The 26,389-nt window shown below is 41.0% G+C and overlaps 4 protein-coding genes across 4 annotated transcripts; 1 reads left to right on the forward strand and 3 right to left on the reverse strand.

Moving 5' to 3' along the window:
• Positions 1-283: 283 nt before the first annotated feature.
• On the forward strand, positions 284-1,990 carry MELLADRAFT_89736 (uncharacterized protein; the record flags this gene model as incomplete). The annotated part of the gene is made up of 8 exons (XM_007412657.1): positions 284-385; positions 443-650; positions 746-864; positions 949-959; positions 1,104-1,313; positions 1,360-1,625; positions 1,686-1,779; positions 1,900-1,990. The coding sequence occupies 8 exons, from the start codon at positions 284-286 to the stop codon at positions 1,988-1,990; spliced, it is 1,101 nt and encodes a 366-aa protein (XP_007412719.1).
• A 3,305-nt stretch (positions 1,991-5,295) lies between these two features.
• Positions 5,296-5,841, reverse strand: MELLADRAFT_108839 (uncharacterized protein; the record flags this gene model as incomplete). The annotated part of the gene is made up of 2 exons (XM_007412738.1): positions 5,296-5,370; positions 5,443-5,841. 2 exons carry the CDS (start codon positions 5,839-5,841, stop codon positions 5,296-5,298), a joined length of 474 nt encoding a protein of 157 aa, XP_007412800.1.
• An 8,276-nt stretch (positions 5,842-14,117) lies between these two features.
• MELLADRAFT_89738 (uncharacterized protein) lies at positions 14,118-15,400 on the reverse strand (the record flags this gene model as incomplete). Its single annotated transcript, XM_007412737.1, has 5 exons — positions 14,118-14,400; positions 14,456-14,568; positions 14,636-14,788; positions 14,858-15,247; positions 15,332-15,400. 5 exons carry the CDS (start codon positions 15,398-15,400, stop codon positions 14,118-14,120), a joined length of 1,008 nt encoding a protein of 335 aa, XP_007412799.1.
• Positions 15,401-19,119: 3,719 nt separating this feature from the next.
• Positions 19,120-20,314, reverse strand: MELLADRAFT_65220 (uncharacterized protein; the record flags this gene model as incomplete). The annotated part of the gene is made up of 5 exons (XM_007412736.1): positions 19,120-19,264; positions 19,363-19,478; positions 19,545-19,697; positions 19,759-20,175; positions 20,246-20,314. 5 exons carry the CDS (start codon positions 20,312-20,314, stop codon positions 19,120-19,122), a joined length of 900 nt encoding a protein of 299 aa, XP_007412798.1.
• Positions 20,315-26,389: the final 6,075 nt, after the last annotated feature.

Consider the following 26,389-nt stretch of genomic DNA (forward strand, 5'->3'; position numbering starts at 1 on the left):
CCTCGCTACATGTTGGACATGATTTCTGCTGACGGATCTTTGGGTTTTCTGCTTTCAGTCATAATTATAAATATGTCTTTACCTCATGGTCAACCCAACTGGTCTCCACTAACGGGCCTGAACGTGGCTAACCCATTGCCTGGGTCACATAGGGTGAGCATGGTCGTGTTGCTTCCTTCACCCTGACCAAGTGAATAGCCACTGATTCACCTTGAGTCAGTCTGGTCATCCTGGTCCAAGACTCAATCCAATCCGGTCTACGTGGGCAGCGGTGGAAAAACCCATGTGCCCAGTGGCTGCTAGCGCAGGCCGCGGTGGTCTGGGTGAAACGGTCACCTTTGGCTCTCTTGAAGTGCCACATAAAGACTTCACCACGTTGGTTCAGGTCAGTTTGGATTGGCCTATATGTTGTATCTTTCCCTCTGCGACTGATTCTGATCAGATGCTTGTATCTTTGATTTCCATCCTGGAAGGTGGACCAGAACTGAGGGGCTCTCAAGGTTCCTACGTCACCCCCCGTCTTAGGCCACCCTGCCAAACACCGTGTTGCCCAGGGTGGCTGTCCACCAGGTCAACCGCGCTTGCTCAATGCTTATGTGCCTCTGGTGATTCCAATACGGCGCCCACCTACACCCCACAGAATGCTGGTGGTAAGCTCTCATGTGTTGATCACTCACATGAATTGTTCGCCTGACTAATCCTGCCGGCCATTAGGCCAAACCACTTTCTCCTTGAATGGTTGGAGGTATGAACGTGGCTCCCCACACAGACGGCCATTTTCCTTTGGGTCACACAGAGGTGCAATCGACTGCCAGTGTCAATTTTCCAGCTGGTGCAGTATGGGCACCAGCGGGACGCACACGAGTAAAGTGGCCCTTTTTGGTCTTTGTAATTGATCTCTTGAGAACTCACCATTTGATGCACTTTGCTTTATGATCTCACTTCAAGCCCTTGTGGTGGTCCGTCCCCTTCATATCATCATGACATTTCACATCCGCCTTGGAATTCTTTGGTAGATTACAAAAGTATGGTGGACTGGTGATCTCCAAGGGTGATCACCGATATACAAAGTGCGGTGTCCTTCAACAATGCTTGTAATTAAGCTCGGGTACTCAACAGTCTGGACCATACCTCAGACCCCCTTCCCTGGGCTCGGGATGGCACAAATCCGGTACGCGAGGCGGCAGCGTCCGCGCGGTACGATGTAGATGTTTTGTGATCTTCCCATCCGGATTCTTCTTCCGGGGAGGACAAGTGTTTATGTCGCCTTTTGGCGGATTCCGACAACAAACCAGGTTCACCTGGTCCTTCAGGTGATGCTCAAGTGCTAACAAGTCATATCCTGACTTGTTCACCCAGTCACAAGCTGACTGAAGGCGTTCCGGAAGCTCTTTGTCTCCTAGCAGCTTGCTTAGGTGCTCATACCGCCTCTTCATCTTCTAACCCTGGTTCCAATCCGGGTCCGCAATTGCCTTCCAACCGGGATGCAGCAATCACCCCCAAAGGCAATGTGTCACCAGCTAAGCGACGTAGGGATACTTTTGAACTCCCCCTGACTCAAAAGCAAATGTGCCTCAGTCAAGAAAGCCAATTGGAGGAAGTTGATGAACTTGAAGAGATTTCTGGTAAGTACATGTGCCATTCCAATTGCGATGTTTGATTGACTCACATCGAATCTCTTCAAGTGGGATCGAGTGAAACACGACCCCAGGCAAACCCAGGTGGTAAGGCCAAAAACCCTTCAACTTGCCCCGCGGTGAAGAAAGCAGGGGTGAAATTGTGAGCTCAAAGTCTGGGCTCCTTGGTAATTCTTGTTTCCTATGTATCCGCGTGCTTGTTTCCTTCTCTATCATAGACTCATAATATATGATGCACCCTGAGACTGCGGCCAAAATCGAGCTCGACAAACCCACCGGGGAGTCATCTGCTTAACCCACCAACCAAGGGAGACGAGTTCAATCGCTGGAACCCACTACCTCCCACTTGCTGAATTCGACAGGGGATGATCAATCATCTGAGGCGGAATCGTCTGGTCCCACTCGTTGGCGCTGGGACTCACCCGGCAAGACCGATGTCAATTGGCTGAGGCACTTGGCCCAGTTCCAACCTTTTGCAGTCAACCAAGACAGCAAAAGATTGGAGAAATTTCATCAATGCACCCTGCATTTAAAGGCAAGGCCAAGTGTTCAGTCACTCATTTTGCCTGGTGGCCTTTCTAAGGTAACCTCACTGTGTCTTTATGTAGAATCACCCGGAGACTAAGGAAACATTTGCAACTCTTTCTGCAAATCAAAGCACTTACACGTTGAAGAAGTGTTACGACTTCCTCAGGGATTGGCTTCCTCGGGCCGAGGTGGCCTCCGCAAAGGGGGGTGGGACCCAGGAAGTGGATGGAGAACTTTGCAAACTGATCCAAAAGTGTGTCAATGATGAGACTGTAAGTATCTTTGTTTGAACTCGTTCACTTTGTTCACTTCGAAGATTGCTAAACCCCATGTTCCTTTACTCTCTTCATGTCATCATTAGGAAATGACCTGTGCCGCTTTGTTGGCAAAAGAGGCCAAAGAGCAAGCTGCCAACAGTCTCGCTCGCGCCAACGAGCTTTGAGACCTTCGCGCCAACAGACACCAATCGGCGCCCCCAAGGCCGGCTGCGCACCACAATGACAACAATGTTTTGGAGGGCAAAGGAGGAGGTCATTGCCACGTGACGGCTTGAATAAAAAACTTCAAGCCGAAGAAGGGGTGGGTCAAATGGTCAACGTCACCCTCAAAAGTAGTGAAGCAGCCAAACAGGCCAATGAGCTCACTTCTGTAGCTCTGGAGCGGTACGAGCAGGAGAACATAGTCTCCAATCTCCAGTGTGAACGTGAGCTCACCCAGTCTCAGGCTCAACTTGACCTGGATGCAAACACTGCCCGCAAAACACTCGCCTTGCGACGTGAGGAGCTGAAGGCTGCCCTCAATTGCAAAGATAAGAAGGATGGACAAATAGACAGCCTGCAGTCTTCAATGACCAGTGTGCAGGGTACTTTAGCCGACATGGGCTCTATGCTCAAGATGCTTGTTGCCAAACGTCTACCTGCTGCCCCTGCTGCCCCCTGATGTTTCAAAAGACCGTTAAGTCATCTTCTTTCAAACTCACCCCCACCGGTTCTGACCCCCTGGTATCACCACTTTTGCAGGATCATATGGTTTGGTGTTCGGAAGTGTGACTACTCAATATGCTGCTCTAGCTCCTTCCTGATTCAGAGACCACCTACGTATATGTTCTTCGAGTCCAGTCATTGTGTATCCCCAAATTGTAAACCACTATCCACTATCAGTTATTGATCAAAGAAATAAATCATATCTTATTGAATTTCAATGAGTCCAACTCTTTGGCTGCTATGGTGAGTATTCCACTCTGCAAAGGAGTCTATCATGATGAATCGAGAATCATGATAGTTGAGGTAGGCAGACCAATGGATCTTCGTTGAGCAAGGAGGGATCCTCTCCTTCCAATTCATGGAAGCACGGATCCATCCAAATCATATCAAGAAGACAAGGTCTTGATATGATTCTGTGATAAGATGATGACCCATTATGACCCACTGGTAAACGTATGGGTCATCATCTTAGGGGACCTTGCTCAATGTCTATTTTGCTCATAAATGATCAAAGCAATCACACTTTCATTGCAATAGAACAAGAACCTGCATCTTTACTTATGTCTTACACATTAAGATGAGACAGAGAAGAGTGTTAAATAACAATTCAATACAACCAAGATACAAGAAATGACAACCCTTTAAGCCCGATTTCATCTGAATCAACCTAGACCATTTGTCTGCTTTCTAAGTAAGCTTCCGACGTAGGTGGAGGCACTACTCTGCCTAGTGGCCCTTGACCACAACAAACTAATAAGTTCTTGAGTATCACCGCACAGTTATAAAAACGGTTGAGTTCACAAACTAATAAGTTCTTGAGTATCACCGCACAGTGATAAAAACGGTTGAGTTCTCTGACATAAAATTGCAAGTTGTCTGCAGAGGAAGATCACTGTGGTCAGTTTTACCAAATCCTCACTGTTACCAACCACTTGAGTTACCTTTGTACTGAGTCATGCGGAAAATATTCCTCAAGCGCCCAAACTCGTGTTCGACCGCAACCCTTACACTGGACATGAGCCAATTGAAATGTGCTTCGTTTTCTCCGAGATGCAGCCCAGGATACGGTGTCAGCATGACTGCCGAGTTGCTATAATCTTGGTCACCATACAACATCATCTGTCGACCCCCGAAACCCTTTGCATCTTGTTCTAACACCTTGCTGAGCCCGGATAGTCTCAAAATGGCGGTGTCGTGGCATGACCCGATGTACTGGTCTATTTGGAAAAGATACAACACATTAGTCGGGGCCGGCGCAGTAACACTGCGAAGATAATGTATTTCTCCGAGGTGAAAAATGATTACATTTAATGTACAAAATGATTAAAAGTGCATTAAGTCTGCATTGATTCTGCATTATTAATCATTTTGTGCATTATATGTAACTAGTACGATTGGGCGGCGGGCGCCGCACTGTGTGATTTCATACTTGACAATCAACTTTGTGATAAGTTCTCAATGCACATGGGTGCTATTTTACTTGTACATATTCTCAACTAATTGCTAGCATAATAGCCTAAAGACAAATGAGAACTGGTGTACTTATCATACCTTGTCTTTTAAATCAATCTTATCACAATTTTGTGATGTTCATGCTTAAAACCACCCCGCCATTGTTCTAATAGTTGACATATGGCCTGGTGTGGATCTTTTCTGCCCGTCCCCTGTTCATATCCCATTATCTCGTGTTCCGGGTACCAGACTTTAACACCTCAATCCCGAACATATATAAGTTTCGCTATTTATTACTCTAGCTGGTTATACTAATGTCGAGCTCAATTGAATGATTCAACCATCAGATTGTAATACACGAACAAAAGTTAGGCAATTTATTACGACAACATATATATTTCTAATTAATATACGATGACTTTATTTGTACTCGACATTTGCCTAAAACATTGAAGACTACTGATACTTAATATGTTAGCGGAAATAATACTAATTCTTAAATTAGGTACCAATTCAGACAATTAAATAGAATGAGACAAATCATAGCATGACGGAGATTACATCTTTCATTTACTTGGTTGTCAGACAGCTGACCAAACCTGGCGGAGCCTAACGACAAGTCATTGAATTTTAACATCTAATTAGCAGCATCCCAATCAAACTCAGTATAAATACACTTACTACTGGATTGATATTCAAGCTCCTGAGCCAAACTTATGCTCTATAGTCGTTATCTCCTCAAATTCCTGGTCAAGTTGATCAACGAAGTTCTAAAACGGGCCCGTGGATGTCAACAATCAATTTGCGATTAAGTGAGATGATGAGATGATGCCTGTACTTACTAATACATCAATATGAGTCATTCGTGTCCTGAAATGGCAAGTAATTCCATGAGCTTTGAAGAGTTCAACCAAAATTGTGTCGTTCTTGATCTTGATATCATGAGTAATGAAGATGAAGTGCTTCAACTTAGGAGCCTTCTTGAATTTTTCTAAATGTTTCAAAGCTTCTTCCCAATACCCTTTTGCCTCGGAATAGTTGCTGATGAAAACTTCTACTGTTTTGAAGATGCTCCACTGAAACCAAATCGGTCGCCAAGGTTTAGCTGCAATATGTATACTACGGATGACTCTAAGTTTTGGTAACACTACATCGCCAAGCTGCATTGGGATATGATCTGGAATTTTTTCAAAAAAGAGACTGGTAACTGTGCGTCTCAAAGGATAAACCATAGCAGTCATATTGCGTGGTTCCCAACCGGGCAGGCATTCTAAGAATCAGACGCTTCGATCTTTGCTGGAAACAAAGTCGTAATAAGTCATAAGGTTATTTGAATGTAATGAAATCCAAAGATGTATGAGATTTGGCAAGGCTCCAGCTCTTAGATTCAACTTTTCAATAGTCGCGAGTCTTAAGGATAACGATTCCAATGAGACGGCGTTATTCAAAACAGCAATGATAGAGCCGGTATCGTTTGGGATTTCGCCTACTTTGGTACCTTCAATTATTAAAGTCTTCAGGTTTTCGATCTTTTCGATTGCTGTTATCATACCACCTGAAAAACCAACTGAGTGGGTGAACTTGAGCTTTAACGTATGTAAATTGCTACCGCATAGGTTGATAATCCCCGCTGCATCCGGCATAAGAACAGAGTTTGGTTCGCGATATCGGTACTCGAGCTCGAGTTGATCTCGACGTTTGTTTGATAAATCTTTGTAGTTGCCTTGACAGTGTAGAGTTGGAATGTATAGTACTTGGTCTAGATAAAGATGACGTAAATTACGAAAATCTGTAAGATCAAAACTCTCTTTCCACATTCTGTTTAAGTAACGATTAATCCAAGGTGTTCTTAAATAAAGAATTAAGTATGTCCTTAATATAACTATGATGTAACAAAGATTTATCACTGCTGTTAAGAGGATCACTTTGCTTTTTTGGGAGCTCGTCGTAAATATTAGCTATAATTTGTTGTATTATTTCTACCGGAAGTTCAGTTGTTGGAGCCATTCTTCTGCCTTATTGGCTATTACGATAATAATAGCGGAGATGGTAAGTTGAGTCCAAGGATGGCAGGACATCAAGTTATCATCTTTTATCAGGCTTTCCGCCCCAGCGATTTACCCGCAATTGTCCGGTTCATTGAGTGTGCGAACAGCCATCCTATCGCTTGAAATCATAGTTAAGTTAATGAACAAACATCTTTCCGAGCAGTGCTTCCATCGATCCGACTACTACCTCCCAGCTAAACTCACCGTTGTAGCCCCTTTTTATCAACACTACTGTCAATTGTTCGGTTTGCACATTGACATGTGTTATCAAAGTTCGACATGATTGCAAGGTGAGTAGCAATGTTTCTCAATTGTAAATTGAATGCGGGTTTTCATGATTCAGAGTATATAGTTGTGAAGTTTGACTTTACCTCCGGCATCTTTATTGTTACGTGAGCATTGCATTAGTCCCATACAATTTCACTTAACGTGGATCTCATGGTGAATTAACATTTACTATATAAGCGCTATGTACTGTCATATATTATATACCGCTTGCGCTTGTGTTATTTATTTTGCAGACATATTCTCCATGATACCCAATGATTCGGTGAACGTCAAGATAGCAATGTATGCTCTGGATTTGATGGTCCACTACTCCCATTACATCGTAATTGTATCTATTGTGTAGCTCAAAAGGTTATTTACCATTCAGTATGTAATACAACAGCACTCGATCCGGAAACATTTCAGACATGGCTGCATTGATAGTAATTTACTACAAATGATTCTAATTCAACATACCTACCTGTTCCAAATTGTAGTTACGTGGTATGACTATATATCAAGTCTATTCATTACTTAAAAGTTCAGCATGTACAATCAACTGTTGGATTTTTCGGTCTCGACATCAATGCTCGGTCTACAATACTTTAGCCTTGCATGAATTGCTCTGACGGTTGTTTTATTCGAAAGCGCAGTAGTCAGAATACTGATTTAATATTCTACCACACAAAAAAACTCAACTCAATAATACCGTCAGGTTTTTTTATCCTGTCATTTTGATACTATACTTATACAGGCTCAAGTGTGACTTCACATTTAAATGTTTATACGTAAGAATTTATGTTTAGCATTCTTCTGCATTATATTATTATAATTCATAGTAGCGCTGTTCTCACATGCCGACAGATAACCACCTATAAAGCTTTGATGACTGCAGCCAAATTTTCAGTTTTATTAATGCTGTGGATGCTACAGACTCTGCTAAATACTTGATATTAGGGGTTCATTATTTATTTTTCGTTGGCGAGAACCAAACTTATATAATATCGTAAATGACTTCTGATGATAAAAAGTTGGGTCTTATGCATTAGATAAGATCATCAATCACCTATGAGCCCTATATCATAAAATGGAATAGTCAGTCATCAATCACGAATCCAGTTGGAAATTTTGATAGAAGATAGATATACTTCAGCAAATGAGTAGATTTACTTAAGGTCTTGCGATTTTAATCCTGTAATACCGGGTGATACACAATGTTTGTTGTTGATATATTATCGGAATCTGAAGCAATACATACATTGACATTCGCTGCAGTTGTGCATCTTGACAGTGCCACGTACAATTGGCCATGAGAGAAAACTGGTCGTGGTAAGAGGACAGTCACTTGTTCTAAACTTTGTCCTTGACTTTTATTTATTGTCATGCAAAATGCTGGCATGATTGGGAATTGATACCTATAAAATGGTATTGGACAGTCCTCATTCCCTTCATGCTTCAGTTTAATTTTTGGTAAACTAATTGTCATCCCTTTGAATTCTCCAGTCAGTATGCGACATTGCAATGCATGTAAGTCATAATCCGTGATGAGTAATCGAGTTCCATTGCAGAGGCCATCTGCCAGACTTGAGTTTCTCAAGACCATGACCGACGAGCCAACTTTGAGATCTAATCTGTGAGGCGGAAATCCGGCGAAATTGAAGGAGTTCAGTACGTCAGAGGTAACAGGGTCTGCGTATTTCTCATCCATGCAATCAATCGAGGTTGATATATGATATTGTCCCGGCAAAGAATCCATTACATCTTTATTAACTTTACGTACTGTTTCATTCAACGGTGTGATAAAACATCTACTCGAATAGAGTTCTGTTAAATGACCCCAATTTTGCTGTTGTACCAAGTTCTTGACGCCTCCATACTCTACTTCCAAAAGCTGTTGGTCATAAACAATCGGAGGACGGACAATAGATACATTACAATACATCAGTGGTGTATCTGATGTATAATCTTCTTGTAGATGTCCAGACCCCAAATCCAAAAGCCACTTGCTGAAGTTCGCGTTGGCCGGGTTTTGGTTTGCTGACAGTCCACCAAGTTGGATATTGACAGTGAGCGCGAATCGATTGATGGAATTCCACAGGTAAGATGCTTTCAATGTTGATTGTGCTAGTTCCATCAAGTTGCCTCTTCTGACAATTGGGAGAGTCTGACGAAAATCTCCTGCGAATAGAACAACTTTTCCTCCAAAAGGCGCATCCAAACCGGTCATTTCTCTAATAGTCCTATCAACACATTCAATAGCGTACTTGTGTTGCATTGCAACTTCATCCCAAACTATGAAGCGAATCAAATCCAAATTTGCTCCAAGTAAATCGTGTGGAGAGAATGAACAGATTGAATCTGAATGAACTGGTATCGGAATTTTGAAAGCGTTGTGTGCAGTTCGGCCATTCAGGAGTAATAATGAAGCAATTCCAGCCGCTGAAACTGCTTCAAATCCAATTTGATTAGCATTACAGTAATGTAAGATGCAATTCAACACATAAGTTTTCCCAGTTCCACCGGGTCCATCTCAGAATGCCAGGTAAGGTGTATTATTGGTAATGGCATCGCAAATTGGATTGACTATTGCCCGTTGCTCATTGGTCATTGCTGTTAACATCGATGTATACTTTCGTTGGCTTTCGGCTGGGTCTACAATCCTGCCGCGGTTTTGTGTAGCTTCATTAGGCAGATTCAATTGTAAGATCAACTGATCATCCACTGGCGGCAATCCAAGGTGTTCTAGAGTTGTGTCCATCGCAATAACTACTTCCTCAAGCAGGAAGAGACCGTAATTGTATATTTGTTCTTGATTCGGATGACACAGTGGATTTAATCTTCGAATGATATATTCACAGTCGTCTGTTAAATTGGCGACATGATCATTCCACAAGTCACTTGGTGAAGCCGGTGCACTGTGAATTAAGATGATTGCCAACATGTGCCAAAGTTGACGTCCCGTTTGCCATATTGCGGCTTCGTTGATTGAATCGTGATAATGCTGATCACTTAGTAGCAGTCCAAGCCGATTTGCAGCTTCACGGAATGTGTTTAAACAAATCCCGTCGACTGTGCGTAAATCTTCAAAAGAGGTAGGTCCACGGACGTTTGACAACAATAACCTCAAGTAATAGATGTTGCCACGCTTGACATTTGCAAAGTATACTCTACTGATAGAGAATGTCTTGTTCTGACATGGTTTAAATCTTTTTGTTGTTTCGTTCCAAGTGAAGAATCTTGGTACTTCTTGGTACTTCAAAGTCCGGATTGATCGCTGTGACTTCGGTAACAAAGTATTCTCAGCGCAAAGCCTGAAATACTCTGTGAGTGTTGTCCTTTCAGCGCGTCCGGATTCAATTGCTCTCCAAAGCCCATTTTGATCCAAAAAGTATATCGTTTGGCTACCATCAAGGTGAAGACTCAGCCGTTGAATCGCCGGCCACCTGCCTGCCAGTTCAAATTTCAACAAACGCCACACAGCTTCAACGATTAGTTAGCAACATATTTAACAAACCTCTGTAAAACTATCAACACCAAAGTAAAAACAAACCTTCTGTTGCCGATAGGAAACGCGCGTTTACATATGCAAGAATTTCATCATCTTTTTCTGGGTCATTTACACTTGCCATGGTTCTGTCGTGACCCTTAAGAATATATTTAAACAGGTATATAGCTCTGATGCTGCCTGCCACTTCTACGTTAATGTGACATTCATATTTTAATGTTAAAAATCTATTGTAAGGGACAACATCCGCATTAGTATATCGCACCGGGCCTTTGTCAAAATGACGACTGTTGTTCGGCCTCTTATAATTTGGATAACTATTTTCAGGCATGTCGGTATTTTCGCTGAAAGGCTTCCGGTAACCCAGTCGACATTTGCTTCCATCTCAGCATTTGTAGTTTTGACACGGTCTGTGGAGCATAGACTTAGTAACAAAATTGAAGAGATGAAGTTCAGTGTCGGGATCAGGTAGTTGAGCAGTTATCATGCAATCAACCTGGGTTGGATTTGTAGGTTTTGAAGCAGCGTCGAGGAACACAATGAGATGCACGTGGGGTAATCCCCTTTTTTGAAATTCAATTGTGTAAACGTAAGCCGTGCAACTACCAAATCTTTCGCGCTTCTTGATGTCGTCTAATAAGGAATGGAATTTTGCATGAAAAACCCGGGCTACCAAATCAGGACAATCCTCTGCTTCCTGACCATCTTCCAGAGCATTTAAAATTTTGGACCACTGAGGATTAGCCGTCATAGTTATGAACAGGCTTGGAGCACCAAATTCAGCCACCAAGGTCATTGCATCTTGATATAGTTGTTGCATGTGTCGAGGTCCACCAATAAAACTCGACGGTAAGACTATTCTGCGACCAACTACTTCGTCTTCTACTTCATCCCCCAATGCCTCTACTGCACCACTGTAAAGCTCTGCGCGGAGTTCTCTTTGGTGAAATCTAAGGTATTGCAAGCGAGAATGCTCAACGCAAACGTACATATCTACGACGAATTCTTGAAAAAGTCTACCACAGGCTAAGATTATAGAGAATGTATTGCGCTTGAATAATCAGTAAGCAAACCATTCTAAGTTCGAAACTTCGCCGTCCGGTCCTGTGATTGATGGACAGTGAAATAGTAATAGTAAGTTGCTGATCAAATTCGTAAATTGTCATAACTTAGCTTACGTGCTTCCGTTGGGTTGGTGAAGTGCTCATGCCATGTTTGGGAACCATATGGAAAGAGCAAGGGATATCTTAATGCGAAGTATCCTGTATGCAGTTCCAATATTCTTTGTAGATCACCAGTCTGTCGCTGAAGTACAATGTTGCGCTTGCGAGCTCCGACATCTCCATCCCCTTCTATTATAGCTGCTACTTCATTCGAAGTGGGACGGTTGTAACGTCGATGATCTCGGCCAGCAGCGTTGATTGTGTTAATTACAAGGGATTGTTGATTGCGGTCATTAGCTATGGCGGCGGCGGACCGGAATACTTGGGCATATGGATTGTGTTCATCCATGAAATGTTGGAATTCTAAAAGTATCTCCTGTTTGAGAACATTGTTAAAGTGTAAATTCCAAGCTTGAGCTTCTGCTCCATCTCCGCCTCCATAAACAAAGATCTGCGCAAATCCTGGATGGTTACCCGGTACGGGCATGAGCGACCCTATGTTGTGTGAGAGTTGACCTGAGATCCTGAAAGTATATCCTCCGCGTTGTCCCTGAACACTTCTATCGATATTTGCTCCTAGTGATGTGAACAACATTGCGTTGTTGTACTTGCGGATTTGTAATCGGAATCTTTTGGAAACTGTTCATACAGTTAGTTCTGAATTTTTATCTAGCAAACAGTTATTTGGCTTACTGTCGTCTTGCTTGGTTAAAAGTTGATGATAAAACTCCGGGACTTCTTCTTCTACATCTTGTGAAAAGTAGCGCATCGGTAGTTCGACAGCTCCGTGCTGACAACAATTCCCGTATGTCGCTGTTAAACGGTTTGCGTCTTTTACAATTCTCTCAACTTTCCATCAAAAGGCACCACACGCTGAACATTGATCATCCGCTGCTCCTAGATTGTGTGGAATCTCATCGCCGAATCGAGTCTTCAGGTTGATTTGACTACCTAAAGCCTCGGTTCTGGCAGCTGGTCCTTTTCGAGCTCGATACGGTGGCATGCTTTAATCAAAACTTCCCGAAATAACCCATGTTAATTGAAATGACTCATGTCAAGCAAAAGGACCTTTACTGATACAATAAGCCAAGCTGAAATAGTGAGTCAAGAAGCTTACTTTATGATCATTGACCGGAATGATGGTTGTTGATGCTGAGTTTCAAAAGCGTTATACTTTCATGCTATTTCAATAAGCCTATTACTTATGATAAAGCTTTTAATTTAAATCATTTGTTACAACATTGCGTATACCACATCTTCAAAGTGAGAACTTTGGCAAGTATGTTGTAGTTTAATGTATATTGTTACATCCATTTTAGGGAATTTGATGATAGTATTATGTTCATATTTCTTGCCTTTTGTAATATTGTCATCGAATTTGATCCAATATCTTGACAGCTAATATCACTATATAGGTAGCATGTGGCATTTGTGCAGCTTGAGCTTCCGAGTTCTTTTCTGCCACAGGATGCATTTAAGACGGGTCTTTCCGCCTGAGTTTCCAATTGCCGTATCACAAACATATTTACTCGAAGGAGTTGACATGATTTTATCAATGTTTTGACGACTCAACTCCTTATATGTTTACCTTACATAGATTGAACTGAATTGCTTTAAGAGCACTCATGATCCATAAAACGATTGATCTATGTAATCATGCATTGCCCAGTTTCCAATCGTACATCTAGGCTATATTTGCGTAGTTATGATGGTCTAGCAATTGTGCTGGTATGGCGGAAACTTTGGACTGCCAGTTTCTTTCTGAATACCTCGGCTGATACATGTCCTCCACAATTCAGTGGGTAATCCAAGGCTCATCATTTGATGATATTTAATGATATGAAGATGGTCGATTTAACAATGTTTAAGAATTCGACTTGGTGGTACCAACCAAATCAAGATGTATGAATACCATAAATTGATATGTAATTTTAAATCCATCCCGGGGTACGGATAATTTCAAATGCAAGTACCGACTCTCACTGTAGCACGCCATTGCACATACACCGTTGTACTGTTCGAACATCCTACATTTACTTGAAATCAAAAGCTCCGACTTCTTGATTTATTTGCTTTGAAATCAGTTGAGCTTTTGTTTATACTTGCAGTTCGTCTACTATAAATTTATGGCATTACAAAAAATAGGACAAAGAACAATTGGCATACGGGTGCCGATACATTACGATCACAATAAACATGTAGTATTTTTCTGCATTTTATAGTAAATGGATTGAAGGAGAAAAACGGGAAACAACAACAAATAATGCTACGAAAAGCAAATTTTTATTCAGATTTGAATCTAGAGTTTTGATCAAACCGAAGTTTCAATTTAGATTGTCCTTGGTAAGTTTGGAGTCTATGAAATTGAAAAGAACTTCATACTCAAGTGATCTTTTTGTGCAAGGTGCGATTCATTACCCAGATGCCGATTGTGAAACACTAAAAGTAAAATGCAATAATATGAGATATTGCGATCACCTTGAAATAAAATCACATCAGAGAACACCTGTTAAGAAGACTTACCCAAATGATTTTTAATTTTGTTTGGAGAGAGTTAAGTCCAAGGTTTTATCTTTTTTAGTGATACGTTTTGGTTGAGTCCGAGCTCTCTTCTTGGGGGCTGCAATGGTTATTTCAGTTGCAGTGTCTTTTTCAGGAGATACACTGGACCCAGATGGGCCAGCTAAGCTGGAAGAAGCGGAGCGGTACGACTCGGGCCCGAAATCAGAAGGTGGAAAAGCTAGAGTGGAGGATGATTCCAAGGCAGTCGATTTGATAGGGGACTTGGCGGCTGACTTAAAGTTCTTTTTGTTAAACCTGTGCCATAGAGCTCATCAGCATGTGAAACGCAAATAACGATTTGAGTACTAACTTCACAGGCTTATTGATTAAGTCGAATGGTTTTACATCTTCCTTTTTCACTTTAACACCATTACCACAGACTTCGTATTCTTTGTTGCCATTGGTAGGAGAGACTTTGCTTGCCTACAAACTCATGAATCATTATTAGCAGGTTACTAAAGTTGTAAGAGCAAAAACACATCGAACTAACAATCACCACGTAACGCAAATTTTGTGGGTCGTAATCTTTAATGAAACCGTGAAATTGAAACTCTCTACCGACTTTGAGGATCTTAGGCGTACCTGCCAAGTTTGGAGTTGGTGGAATTCGATACTCTACTGTAAACTGAGCGGCTACTTTAGTCTAAAATTCAAAATTGAGTTAGTATTAAATAAATTATTAAATAAATTATATTTTAATTGAAGAACTAACAGTGGGATGAAAGTCGGAATGCAGGACGGTGACAATAGTGGTTGGTTTGTTTTCATCCTTTGGGTTCTTCAACAAACCACCACGGGCCGGTTCAACAATGCTGGTGATGTTACACACAATTCCAACTCCAGTGACACCAATTGCATCAACTAAATCGCCAACAAAAGCATTAGCAGAGTTAAGAAGGACACGGTCGGAAGCTTCAAAGAAGATTATGTTGTCCTTTGCTTCTTCGGTAGTTGGAAAGAAGCTGCCTCTCAAAAAGTAGATGTGTCCGGCTTCCAGCATAAAATCAGCTTGACTGAAACCGCGGGCGACAACTTTGTACCGCAATCGTTCTTCTTGAGCACCACCACTACAACCAATGAAAGTAGTATAGGTTCTATACTCCTTGCGCCAACCATTTCCACCCGAAGTATGACATATGATAAACAAAATTAGATAGTGTAAATGGAGGCGGAGTTATCAACGTACTTTGGCTTCAATGAGGAAAGGCCCAGACAAATAAAGACCATGTGTCGTTGACTCCGATGGGTCTGCCATGACTACGTGAATCTATCTGGAATTTTCAAAATGTATCAACCGAGTTAGTGATGCAGAGTGTAACAACAATATGAATAATGTAGGAACAAACTATTAAAACCTACTATTTCGAATAGATCAAATAGAATAAATAATGCACAGACCAATACAATCAAATCTTTTGAGGCGCTGCTCTAGTGGTCAAAGAGCAAAGAACGGAGTTGAAGTGATGGATAGTTCTGTTTGACAGCGTTTGCGACAAACTTCGGTACTCTAATCTGGGCCTATGTCAGATCAAAAGCTGATGATATATAAATACCAAAACCCATGCTACTGGTCAGCTTGCCATTTGGTGATGATGACGACATATTGAGACACAAATCCCGATCACCTCAGAATTCCTATATATATCGAATGTAGATAGTAATGATCGTTTGTTTATTGTAGCTACCATGCATAGTGGAAGATTCAGTAGATCGGACGCTCAGGCAGATGGGGATTACCATTGGGATATTGATAGCACTTGATGGTTCTTTATTGCAGTAGTCTTAACAATCCAATAGCCAAGCGATACAATTCTCGTTCTTGGGAATCAAGTGACGTTCTGGTGACTTTCAGATTTTGTATATCCATAACGTACATCACCTTTAATTTCCTGATAATATTTCAAAGATGATTTTCTATTGACTCAAAATACTACGACTGAGAGCCTTAGCGCTTGATGATTAGTTATCTACAACTTAATCAGTTGATTACGTTTGGTAAACTACAACGTCAATGTTCGACGTACAGGGCCCAAGATTTTAATCGCCTGTAGAAAGCATGATTTCCTTCCCGGCTTCGAAGAAAGAGAGAAAGGTTGGTGAATCTACTTGATTTAGCTGGTGGTGCGAGTTCTTTGGTCATGTCTTGTTGTAACTTTGTATACCAATATTAATTGAGACCATCAGTGGTCGACTAAATCATTGTTCGGAGTCCCTGAATACACGTCAAATTGGATTGCTTTAGTTTCATAATTTAATCTTTTAATTTGGACATTCCAGTTGTGATACGTGAATGCCATAAGGGAATGTAAATTGGTATTTTGTAAATTTGTATTTGTATTATACCTACAGATAAAATGACTATTTGTTTCCAAATATAAATAGCGCTGGTCTCTGTGTTTAGTCGATATATACTTCAAATAAGTGTATTGCTACGTTGAGATCGGGTATTCTTAGACTTGTCTGCTGTGCCAACACGTGCCACGAGCAAAAATCGAAAAACCCGGTTAAGGCAGTTGATGCTTGCCCATTAATTGGATCGTCTTGTCAGTTTAAATAAAGGATGTCCGCAGAGTAATCCAGCTGAAGTTAAATTACGAACCATGGGTTAAAGTATTCATTGCAAGTTGATAATGCTTGGTTTGAACCGAGGCGCTTACCGTGCTTGCCCCATCAGAATTTGGCGCTGTGCAGCACATGGTTTGATACCTGTCAAGTGTTATTTAATGACATCCCCCCTGACTCTAACATCCAACCCTAACGACTAACCCTTAACTTAACAATTGTTCAAAGTTTCTAACCAATTGTATGGTTGGAAGTTGAAGCGGTAGTAGTTAATCCCTTCTTACATAGGTTCATGATTGAGTAATTGTATTGAGGGACATGGTCTTTGCATGCTACAATTGCAAGTATATATGATAATTACAGACATCTTTGGTTATGTTGAAATTGCATTAGGAATTGTGCCAACTCACAAGATTGATGTTGTACTGACAATGTCACAGCTGGACTCTGCATTTTTACTGAATCATCAAAGCAGCAAATTATACCCTGCAATACAACAACAAAAATTATGGGAACATCTAAGTACCGGTGGCAACAACGGCTGATACCAAATTTTGTTGCGTTGCTATAGATCTGTTGAAGTAGAAGAACATTCTTCTGAGTTGATGGACCAAATGCAGATACTTGGACACCAGAAACACTGTTGTAAGTTAGTTTTTGTAATTAGATAAGGTGAATAGGAGAGCGGACATATTGTGATGTTGGATTAAAATGGTCGACGTGATAATTGAAAAGGAGCATATAGAAAGACAGTTCAATACATTTGCTAACTAAATATGTCAAACGTAGCAAGTACATAGTTGGTATGACAGTGGTACAACCATTTGACTGTGATTTCATGCAGAGGGACATGATTCAATATGTTATGGGAGTGCTGCCATTGGCAGAATCACAAAATGTACGTGCATTATACCGCGCCTTTGACTCTCAATCGAAATCCAAATTTGTTGATCACTACTAAGAGTAATTGGAATCTGAGTGAAGGTCATGCTGTGGGTTGCACAGTAATGATTTTCCGGCCGTAATGGTAGCAAAAATGTAGTCAACGCGGCTCCTAAGTTTGGCATTAACTGTGAATAAAACCGATTGACATCTTTGGGTGATTTAAGGTATGTAGAGGATCTAATTTCAGTAAGTGGATTCAAACCATTACGTTTGTAACAAAGAGAGGAACTTACTGAAGTTCATGACGACTGTCTCCATCAAGGTCTGATAGATAAGTGACTCCTCAACTTCCGTCAATCTGTTGGGGTGTCAAACACCTGGGTTAGTTCATTCCAGCAGGTTAAATTCACGCAACATCTCAAATTTACGTTTGTATGGAGGTGGCGTTCGGGACGGCGTTGAAGATCAATAGCTCGGTTAGGATCCTGGGGATGGAGTGGCAAACGTCCCCTCTGAGTCCGCGATCAATGGTTGCCGTGCTGAGTATAATTACTTTAAAGTGAGGTGAATCTCTTGTAGGGAATTCGATTATGTAGCTCTTAGGATGTTGAATGGAAGATATGTATTTGATAATTGATCTATACACTGTTGCTATCATCGGTATAGAGAAGTGAAGGGAATTGTATGTCATACTGGTTGACGAATGCTTCTGCTCGCAATGCGATTAGTTTTTGATGTTGACGAAATGGTGCTGGACACGTTGTGACAGTTTTAGGGAATTTATTATAGCTGAAAAAACTGCTATTTGATGGTTTGGGCTCGCTACTTATGGGAAGTTGTCGGGTCTGTGGCATATGATGCATTCAAATCTATAGTAATTACTCAATGTCAGTATCACTTCATATACAAATGACCAAGAAAGCCTCTCGGCTGAAAGTGGTCTAGCAGGTGCAAGCTTCAACTTTCCTGTCTGTCAACTTTCAGGTTATCTCCTACTTATAATTAACGGATATTGGGGTCCGTATTGAGATAACTCATGAAGGCCTTTGTTTGTTTATGTGAATTCGGGTTGCATAAAGTTTAGTGCATAAGTGTATGACGCCTTTGGTGGTCTCTGCCACTATTAAAAAGCATCCCCGTTTGCGGTGCTTATAGCGCGTTGGGGATGACAGTATTTTTGCTTTAACAGTATCTGCAACGCGAGAACAAACATGTAACATATTATTTTATTATGCATGTGGATATACGCTATGATTCATTGTGCAGTAAGTTTCAAAGTGAATATTGAGGCGTCATATATGACAACAATTTGAGTATTGTTTGCATCATATATATTGGATGATGTGGGACGAGTTGGTGGGTAACATCAATATAGAAAGAAACGTACAATTTATATGTTTACAAAGTCTATAAGGAAGATAGCTAAATATTCTGACCACATTTTGATTTGACATAATGAGTTGACTGGGTAGTTGGTTTTTTTTATAGTATTGATACTATTGATCGCTCAAGATTGTATTGTGTTGCTTACATAGAATTTGGGCGAGGACGCTTGTTAGATGTTGAGGTGAAGATTTGGTTGGCAACCATCAACTTATTGTGTTGAGTTCCCATTACTCGCGCGCATGGATTAGATGCAGATGGAGATGTCAATTTTGTGTTTGAAGTACAACTGTTGGATTGGGAGCTGTGTTGCCAATCCATCAGAGATAATGAGATAGACCGTAAGTTAAATTGAGCATTGTAGTGCAGACACAGTTCTAAACGCACAGTGTTACCATGTTATTGCTACCCTCCACGTCTTCACAGTTTTGAGTTGTAGGAGTACAACTTGGTGATGTAGCCGTGTTGGTCAAAGGCGGAGTCATTGCATAAATTCTGTTGGCCTGCCAGGACATTGCTCAATAAGTTTGTCAATAAATATGATGTACAGATAGAAGAAAATTATTTACAACGATGATATAAGCATTAGTATGCTCGTTGAAATCCTTAATGAATCCATGCAATTGGTATTGGCGCCCAAGCACAATTTCCTGTGATAATCCAATGAGCTTCACAGATGGCCTGATCCAGTACTCGACTTTGGACTCTACTGAAGTTTTGAGCTATTGGATTGAATGTTAGTAATAGTTAGAGAGTAGGAGAGCAATTTAGGATTTGACCTACGATTGGGTGATAATCACGGTGTAAAACTGTTACAACTTTAGTGACATCGTCTGTGGGGTAGGGGGTCTCGTCTAGATTTTGGGGAGAAGATTCTCGAATACTATCAATTCGGCAAACAATGCCAGTGCTCGTAACAGCGACTGAATCAATGAAGTTGCCCATGTAAGATAGGGCGGTACCCACGAAAGGGTGATCCTGGCCTTCGAATATAAGTGAATCAAAGGTAGTGTCGGCCAAATTCTTGGGAAAAAAGGGCCCCCGTAAGAAGTACACGCCTTTGACGTAAACAGGGTCATCGGCAGGGCCCAAGCTATACGCTTGGATGTGGTGAAGTCCAGTATTATCACGGTGTACCCCGCTACAGCCGATCGAGAGAGTATAGATACCTCCGGTTTCAGAACTCTTGGTTGGCGGTATCTATTAAAAGAAGATGACCATGTGATTATCCATGAGATTTTGGGCTTATAAAATTGGGTGATGACCTTACTTTGTCGTGGATCTCGAAGTTACCAGATAAGTAGATGCCGTGATTGTTTGCAGGAGGGACTGGATCCATTGTAGAAAGGATATATTAGGAAGGATGTGTAGGCCGTGGAAGAATTGACAAAATTGGATACAAAAGTTAGCTACTGGATCAAGAGGTGCTCGGAACGGGAATTTTGGTAGAATCACGGTAGGTACTATCTTTAATAAGTAAATGGATTGAGAGAGTATGTCAGCCGTGGCAGAGAAATTGACTTCAAGGTAAAAGGGTACGTACTATGGACAGATAGCAAAATGCTAAATCATTGTCGAGAGCATCACATCGCCTGTTTTGCCAACCGACCGATCTTCGCGTTGGTCATGATAAGGAAACACACAGCAATGAGCTGATAGGTAACCGAACCCCCAGTTAAGCGGTAGTCAAAATTTGAGAATGTGGATGCGAGAGGTAAACAAAAAGAAAGGTTAGACAAAGCAAAGAAGGAGTATATGAGGGTAATCAGCATTCGAGGGTGACGAATAATTGGATTCGAGAGGCGGGGTAAGAGAAAAGCTAAACAGAGGGAAGTATGAATGTTCGAGGATGAGAATTGTGTAGGAAAGTAAGGGTCATGCAAAAATGACGCTTTGAAGTCAGAAACACCTGCTGCTCAAAACTATGAAATTTTTAAGCAGGCAAAGAGTTTTATCCGGTTTTGTTCAAATTGCTAGTTGTCCTTTAATGTTTATGATCATTTTTCACCTTGGAGAAATACATTATCTTTGCAGTGTAAATGTGTTGTATCTTTTCCAAATAGACTTGTACGCCTCCGTGAGATTGCCAGTGATTCCACTACAAAGAACATCCACAACTTATCAGCATGAAGTGACATGGAAATTGACCCAATATCCGATACGTCCCCCACTCTGGGGTTACGACAGCCTGATATTTGAGACTGTGCACACGCTTGTGCCCGTTATAAAAAGCACACTGATTGTATTTTGGTCGTGCGATGCGCCACACAGTACCTATTGCAAGGTCCGCAGAAGATGAGGATGGAGACCCAAGCAAATGAACATGGTAAGGATCTTACCGTTGATAAATCCTACACAATTGTCCATAGGACAGTCCTTGCCCTCTACCAAGCTCACTGCAAAACCTTCCGACACCTCAGGTGGATATTGACGGGCGTCCCATTCCAAAAGGGATCCCCAATGTTCATAAATCCACACTTCGACCCACCGACAGATTCGCCCAATTGTGGACAGGTCGCGACCAAATACTTGGGATAAGTCAAAATAGCAAGACGGTGTTGCTAACCTGCCCATATAAATGGCAAGCGTGGTGGTGCCGACTTCTGTTGCTAGGTTCGAAAGCAGAGTTGAATCAGGGAAGCCGCCCCAGTGGTGAATCGCGAGGAGCTTGTCAGGATAAAACCGAGTGGTGAGTTTACAGATATGAGGGTGCCACGTCACGACATTGACACAACAACTAGACAAATCAGGAAGAGGATCACCACCAAGGCGTTCGATTGTGTGTAAGTATTGCATGATTTCCTGCATTTCCTCAACCTGATAGAGCTGCCACCAGGCAACCATGAGCATTGAGTGTCGCAACACCGGGGACCTGGCCAAAGGTAACCTGTTGGGCTGAAAAAGTATACTGTTTGTTTGCATGTAGTCGGTTGTTGAGATGGTGGGGGGAGAAGGGGGGTGGGAGGCTTTGGTGAGAGTGTAACACTACAAGAAAGATAATATTTTCTGGGCAGAAAATTAAATTATTGATACACAAAAATATTGAGAGGCCAGGAGGAGAGCAAAAAATGGATAAAAATATGTGTCTTGTTCCCTGCGTTGAGAACTTCACTCTGCATATTTTTCCGTATTTTTACAGTCCATATTGATAAGTGTACTAACAATAAACCTTCACAGTCATCCAATTACAACCTGTAACAAGCACTGAAATTTGGCTCATTAGTGTTTAGAGAAACTTTTGATTTCTGGAAATACTCATAACTTTTTCAATTCCGGTCCAAAACGCTCGATTTTGGGTGCATTGGTAAGCTGGAATTGTCCTCCAAATAGTTCATAATAGGACTACACAGCATGCTGGTCTGCTAAAGAAGATATCATCTTTTTTATACATTTGTACATACAGATCCATAGAATGATTTTCATACTAGCTACATAGTTCTTAATCTTATGAAAGTTCGAGAGGAAGAGTTCAGCTTTCTAATGCACTTAAAATTGAGTGTTTTGAGGCAGATTTGACAAAGTTATAAGTGTTTTCAGAAACCAAAAGTTTCTCTAAACACTAATGAGCCAAATGTCAGTGCTTGTTACAGGTTGTAATTGGATGATTATGAAGGTTTATTGTTAGTACACTTATCAATACGGACTGTAAAAATATGGAAAAATATGGAGAGTGAAGCTCTCACCACAGGGAACAAGACACATGTTTTTATTTATTTTTTGCCCTTCTCCTGGCCTCTCAATATTTTTGTGTATCAATAATTTAATTTTCTGCCCAGAAAATATTATATTTAGTGTAGTGTAAGTAGTAGGAGGGAACCAGTTGAGTGTCCAAAGGACCACCCCAGGGCCGAATTTCACACTTGGAGACATCTTGAGCGTGTATGCAATTAGCAAGGTGAGGAAGTGACAGGCTTGTGGATGTCATTCACACTCTATTGGAACCTTCCTGCTTATTCCCAATGCAAAAAGCACTCTAGCGTACATCAAGTGGTAGTAACGGGCGAAATCTGCGCCTCGTCCCTATTATCCCACCTTTTTCTCTAGTGGCTTACTAGCCTAAAAGACACTAGTAGCTCACATCTGGGCCGAGGACCACAGGGAGATTTTCAATACAAAAAAAGATGTTCTGGGTTCATTCCATCCAGAAAGACCACAAATACCAACACGTTCTCACCGGCATCTTTGCAGACAGGAACAACACCAATCCTGAAAACAGGGCTGAGTGGCTTGGCATAACTATAAACACGAAACTAACTTTCAGTAAACACAGAACGGGAGTCATCAAACAAGGCAAGGAACAAGCAGGTTTCTTGGCATCCCTCTCCAAGGTGGAATGGGGTATCAATCCTAAGTTGATGAACATACTTACAACTACAACAGTTCATACAGCGATTGATTATGGTGTGGCAGTGTGGCTTCCTCTTGAGTGTCCAAACTACTTCATCAATGACCTTAACACAATTGACAACACAAGTTCACAAACAGCACTAGGAGCTCTATCAACCACACCAGGAATCTAATAACAAGACATGAACAACACCCCATCAAAAATTAGGCTTCAGAGTAAAATCATGAGCTTTATTGCACCCTCACTTACTAAACCATCCCACTCCCCCATCTATCATCCTGTGAAACAAGCGCAGAAATCAAACCCCAAAAGCCACCACAACCTGTACCATCAAATGTATCAACATGTAATCAGCAAAGACCTAGAATATTGTACATTTTCAGCAAATAACACTTGATGTCAGCGCTGAGTACTAAACCAGAGTACCAATGGGCAACGTATTATCATAAAAACCTTGAAAATAGTTATTACAACTCAAGGCTCAGTTTTGAGCGCCAAGTTACATATGAATTAGCATATGTAACATGTGCAGAGCTTACATCAAAGATAGTGAACATACGCAACTTTGATGCAAACCAAATCTATGTATATTTCAAGGCTGTAACACATACATGATAAATGAAATATACTTAGAACCCAATAGTAACTGTGTTACTGTAATTAACCTAATCATAGAACCACAATTTGTCCGTGATAACGTAGCTCTTCCCGGTACGTTACTTCCTGGGAAAATTTTGCGTTAGCACATAAAGCTACTCTACGCGTAACATACCATTTAGCGTAGAGCACTGCCAGCATAGATGCCTTGGGTTGAGAAATCCGAAAACCTTGTCCAAGGTTTTTGCCCTGAGAATTACCTCAGATCAAAACCTCGGGAAGCTTCTGTCCGAGGTTTTGCATCTGAGGATACCTTGGATTTTGTAATCCGAGGTGAATATGTTGGTGGTGGAGTTGCGCTTCTGTCACAGCATTGATTTATCTGATTGATGAAGGTATTGATAATTTGCTTAAATGTAATGATGATGATGGATTTTCCTGGCGGTTCAGAGAGCTCTTTATATACTCAAAACCCTGAAAATCCTTTATGTACAACTTGTGGTTTGATTGCATACTCATTTGACGTATGTAATCATGAATTTTAATTATTTATTTATTATCTGATTACGCACATGTGTAACTCTTGTGTTACTCATGTGATGCGCACCTGTGAAAGGCATTCTTACTTAATGCAGCCTCTTGGTTACATTTACATGTATGTACATATGTAATTTGATATGTAACTATATGTAATTACATATGTACTTGGTTCTTGAAACTGAGCCATGAGTTGTAATTTTTCCTTTTGGTATTTTCTAGTTATTGAGGCAGCCCTTTGGTACTAGTAATTGGGCTCAGGGCTGACAACCTCCATCTCGCTCACTTAGGCAATACTCCAGAATCTTCACTCACACATTTCAAAACTGGGCTTTCAATTCTAAAGGAGGAATTGTAGGGAATTCAGCAAAGTAAACGATAAGCGGAACGGTGATGTACCACAAAGTCCGAGAGGAATCACGTACAAGAGTGGACATAAGTCTGTGTAAGTCCAAAATGAAACTTTAGAGTGCAGTTGATAATGGAGGGTTAGAATAACTCGTGTGGTCACCTCAATTCAAAAAAGAAAGAAAGGTTTGTGATGGGTTTCAATTCAATAAAAATATGCATTGAATAAGAAATCAACATCGCAATGTGCCACTACCATTTAGGACCATTTGAATCCTGTTGTATTTCAACTAACCCCCAAATCTTCTGTAAAATGATCAATACACCCTTCTGCTATCAACTTGTTTTGTAGGTCACCAGTCTTTGAAATACAATACATACTGAAAGATAAGATAACGTCATTAAAATAAAATTCAATTGCATTTCCAAATCAATGAATGACTTGAGCAGGTCTTCTTATAAGTTTCAAAGGTGCATGAAATGATCTTGTTGCTTGATCTGTTGAGATTTGTTTGGTTTGTATATGAAGTTGAATACAATGATGTCAACCAGAACGTGGTGGACATTGTCCTGTCATGCCAATCAAGAACTAAAAATATTTGACCGAACTAGAAAAAGCATTGAGAAGGACAGTTCACAGTCTGTATCTGTTCCCTCCGCTATATACAGTCAACACTCCATAAAGGCATACCTTTTATGGGCATAATCCCTCTAAATGCATAGATTTTTACAGAGTTTCTTCCTGCCAAAATGGGATTTGCCAGCCAAAATAAGATTTGTAAAGGCATATTCCTCTAAATGCATAAGAAAACTGCCCGCCAAACTGTATGCCATTAGAGAGAGTTGACTGTAGCAGAGGAAGCCCAGCCCTGTCGGGTTGCAGAGCAAAAGCTCTGTTATGAGTTTTTCCACCCCTTGTGGGCAAAGCGCAGGCTGCGCTATATTTATTGGCGTATATAGCGGATATGTTGACCGCTTTGCAACCGCTATATGCAGCGGAGTGATTCTGGTATTGCCTCACTCATCACACCGGAAGCAAAGAAACAACTAGGTCATGATCTGCAATCCACAAAGCATCTCAAGAATATATCAAAACTCAAAAAACACAATTAAGGTCAGGACACATCCATTTACATCAATACTTATACAAATTCAAGCAGCAGGGAAACCCTGGACCTGAATGCCATCAAGACCTAAGAATTGTAGAAAGTGTAGAACACTTGCTACTCACTTGTCATAGGTTCTACAAAAAAAGAAAAAAACTTGGGAAGGCTTTGTGTCAGCCCTACGTACTAAACCAGAGTACCAATAGGCAACACATTATAATAAAAAAACCTTAAAAATAACAATTACAACTCCAGGCGCAGTTTCAAGAGTCAAGTTGCATATGATTTGGCACATGTAACATGTGCAATACTCACATCAACAGGTGTTTACGTACACAACTTTGATGTGACCAAAGATAAATATATTTAACAACCGTAAAATGTACATAACAAGTGAAATATACTTATAACCCAACAGTAACTGTGTTACTGTAATTAACCTAACCTCAGAACCACAATTTATGCACACTTGTAGTTC

This window comes from Melampsora larici-populina, assembly GCF_000204055.1.
Source record: "Melampsora larici-populina 98AG31 unplaced genomic scaffold MELLAscaffold_32, whole genome shotgun sequence".
Taxonomy (NCBI): domain Eukaryota; kingdom Fungi; phylum Basidiomycota; class Pucciniomycetes; order Pucciniales; family Melampsoraceae; genus Melampsora; species Melampsora laricis-populina.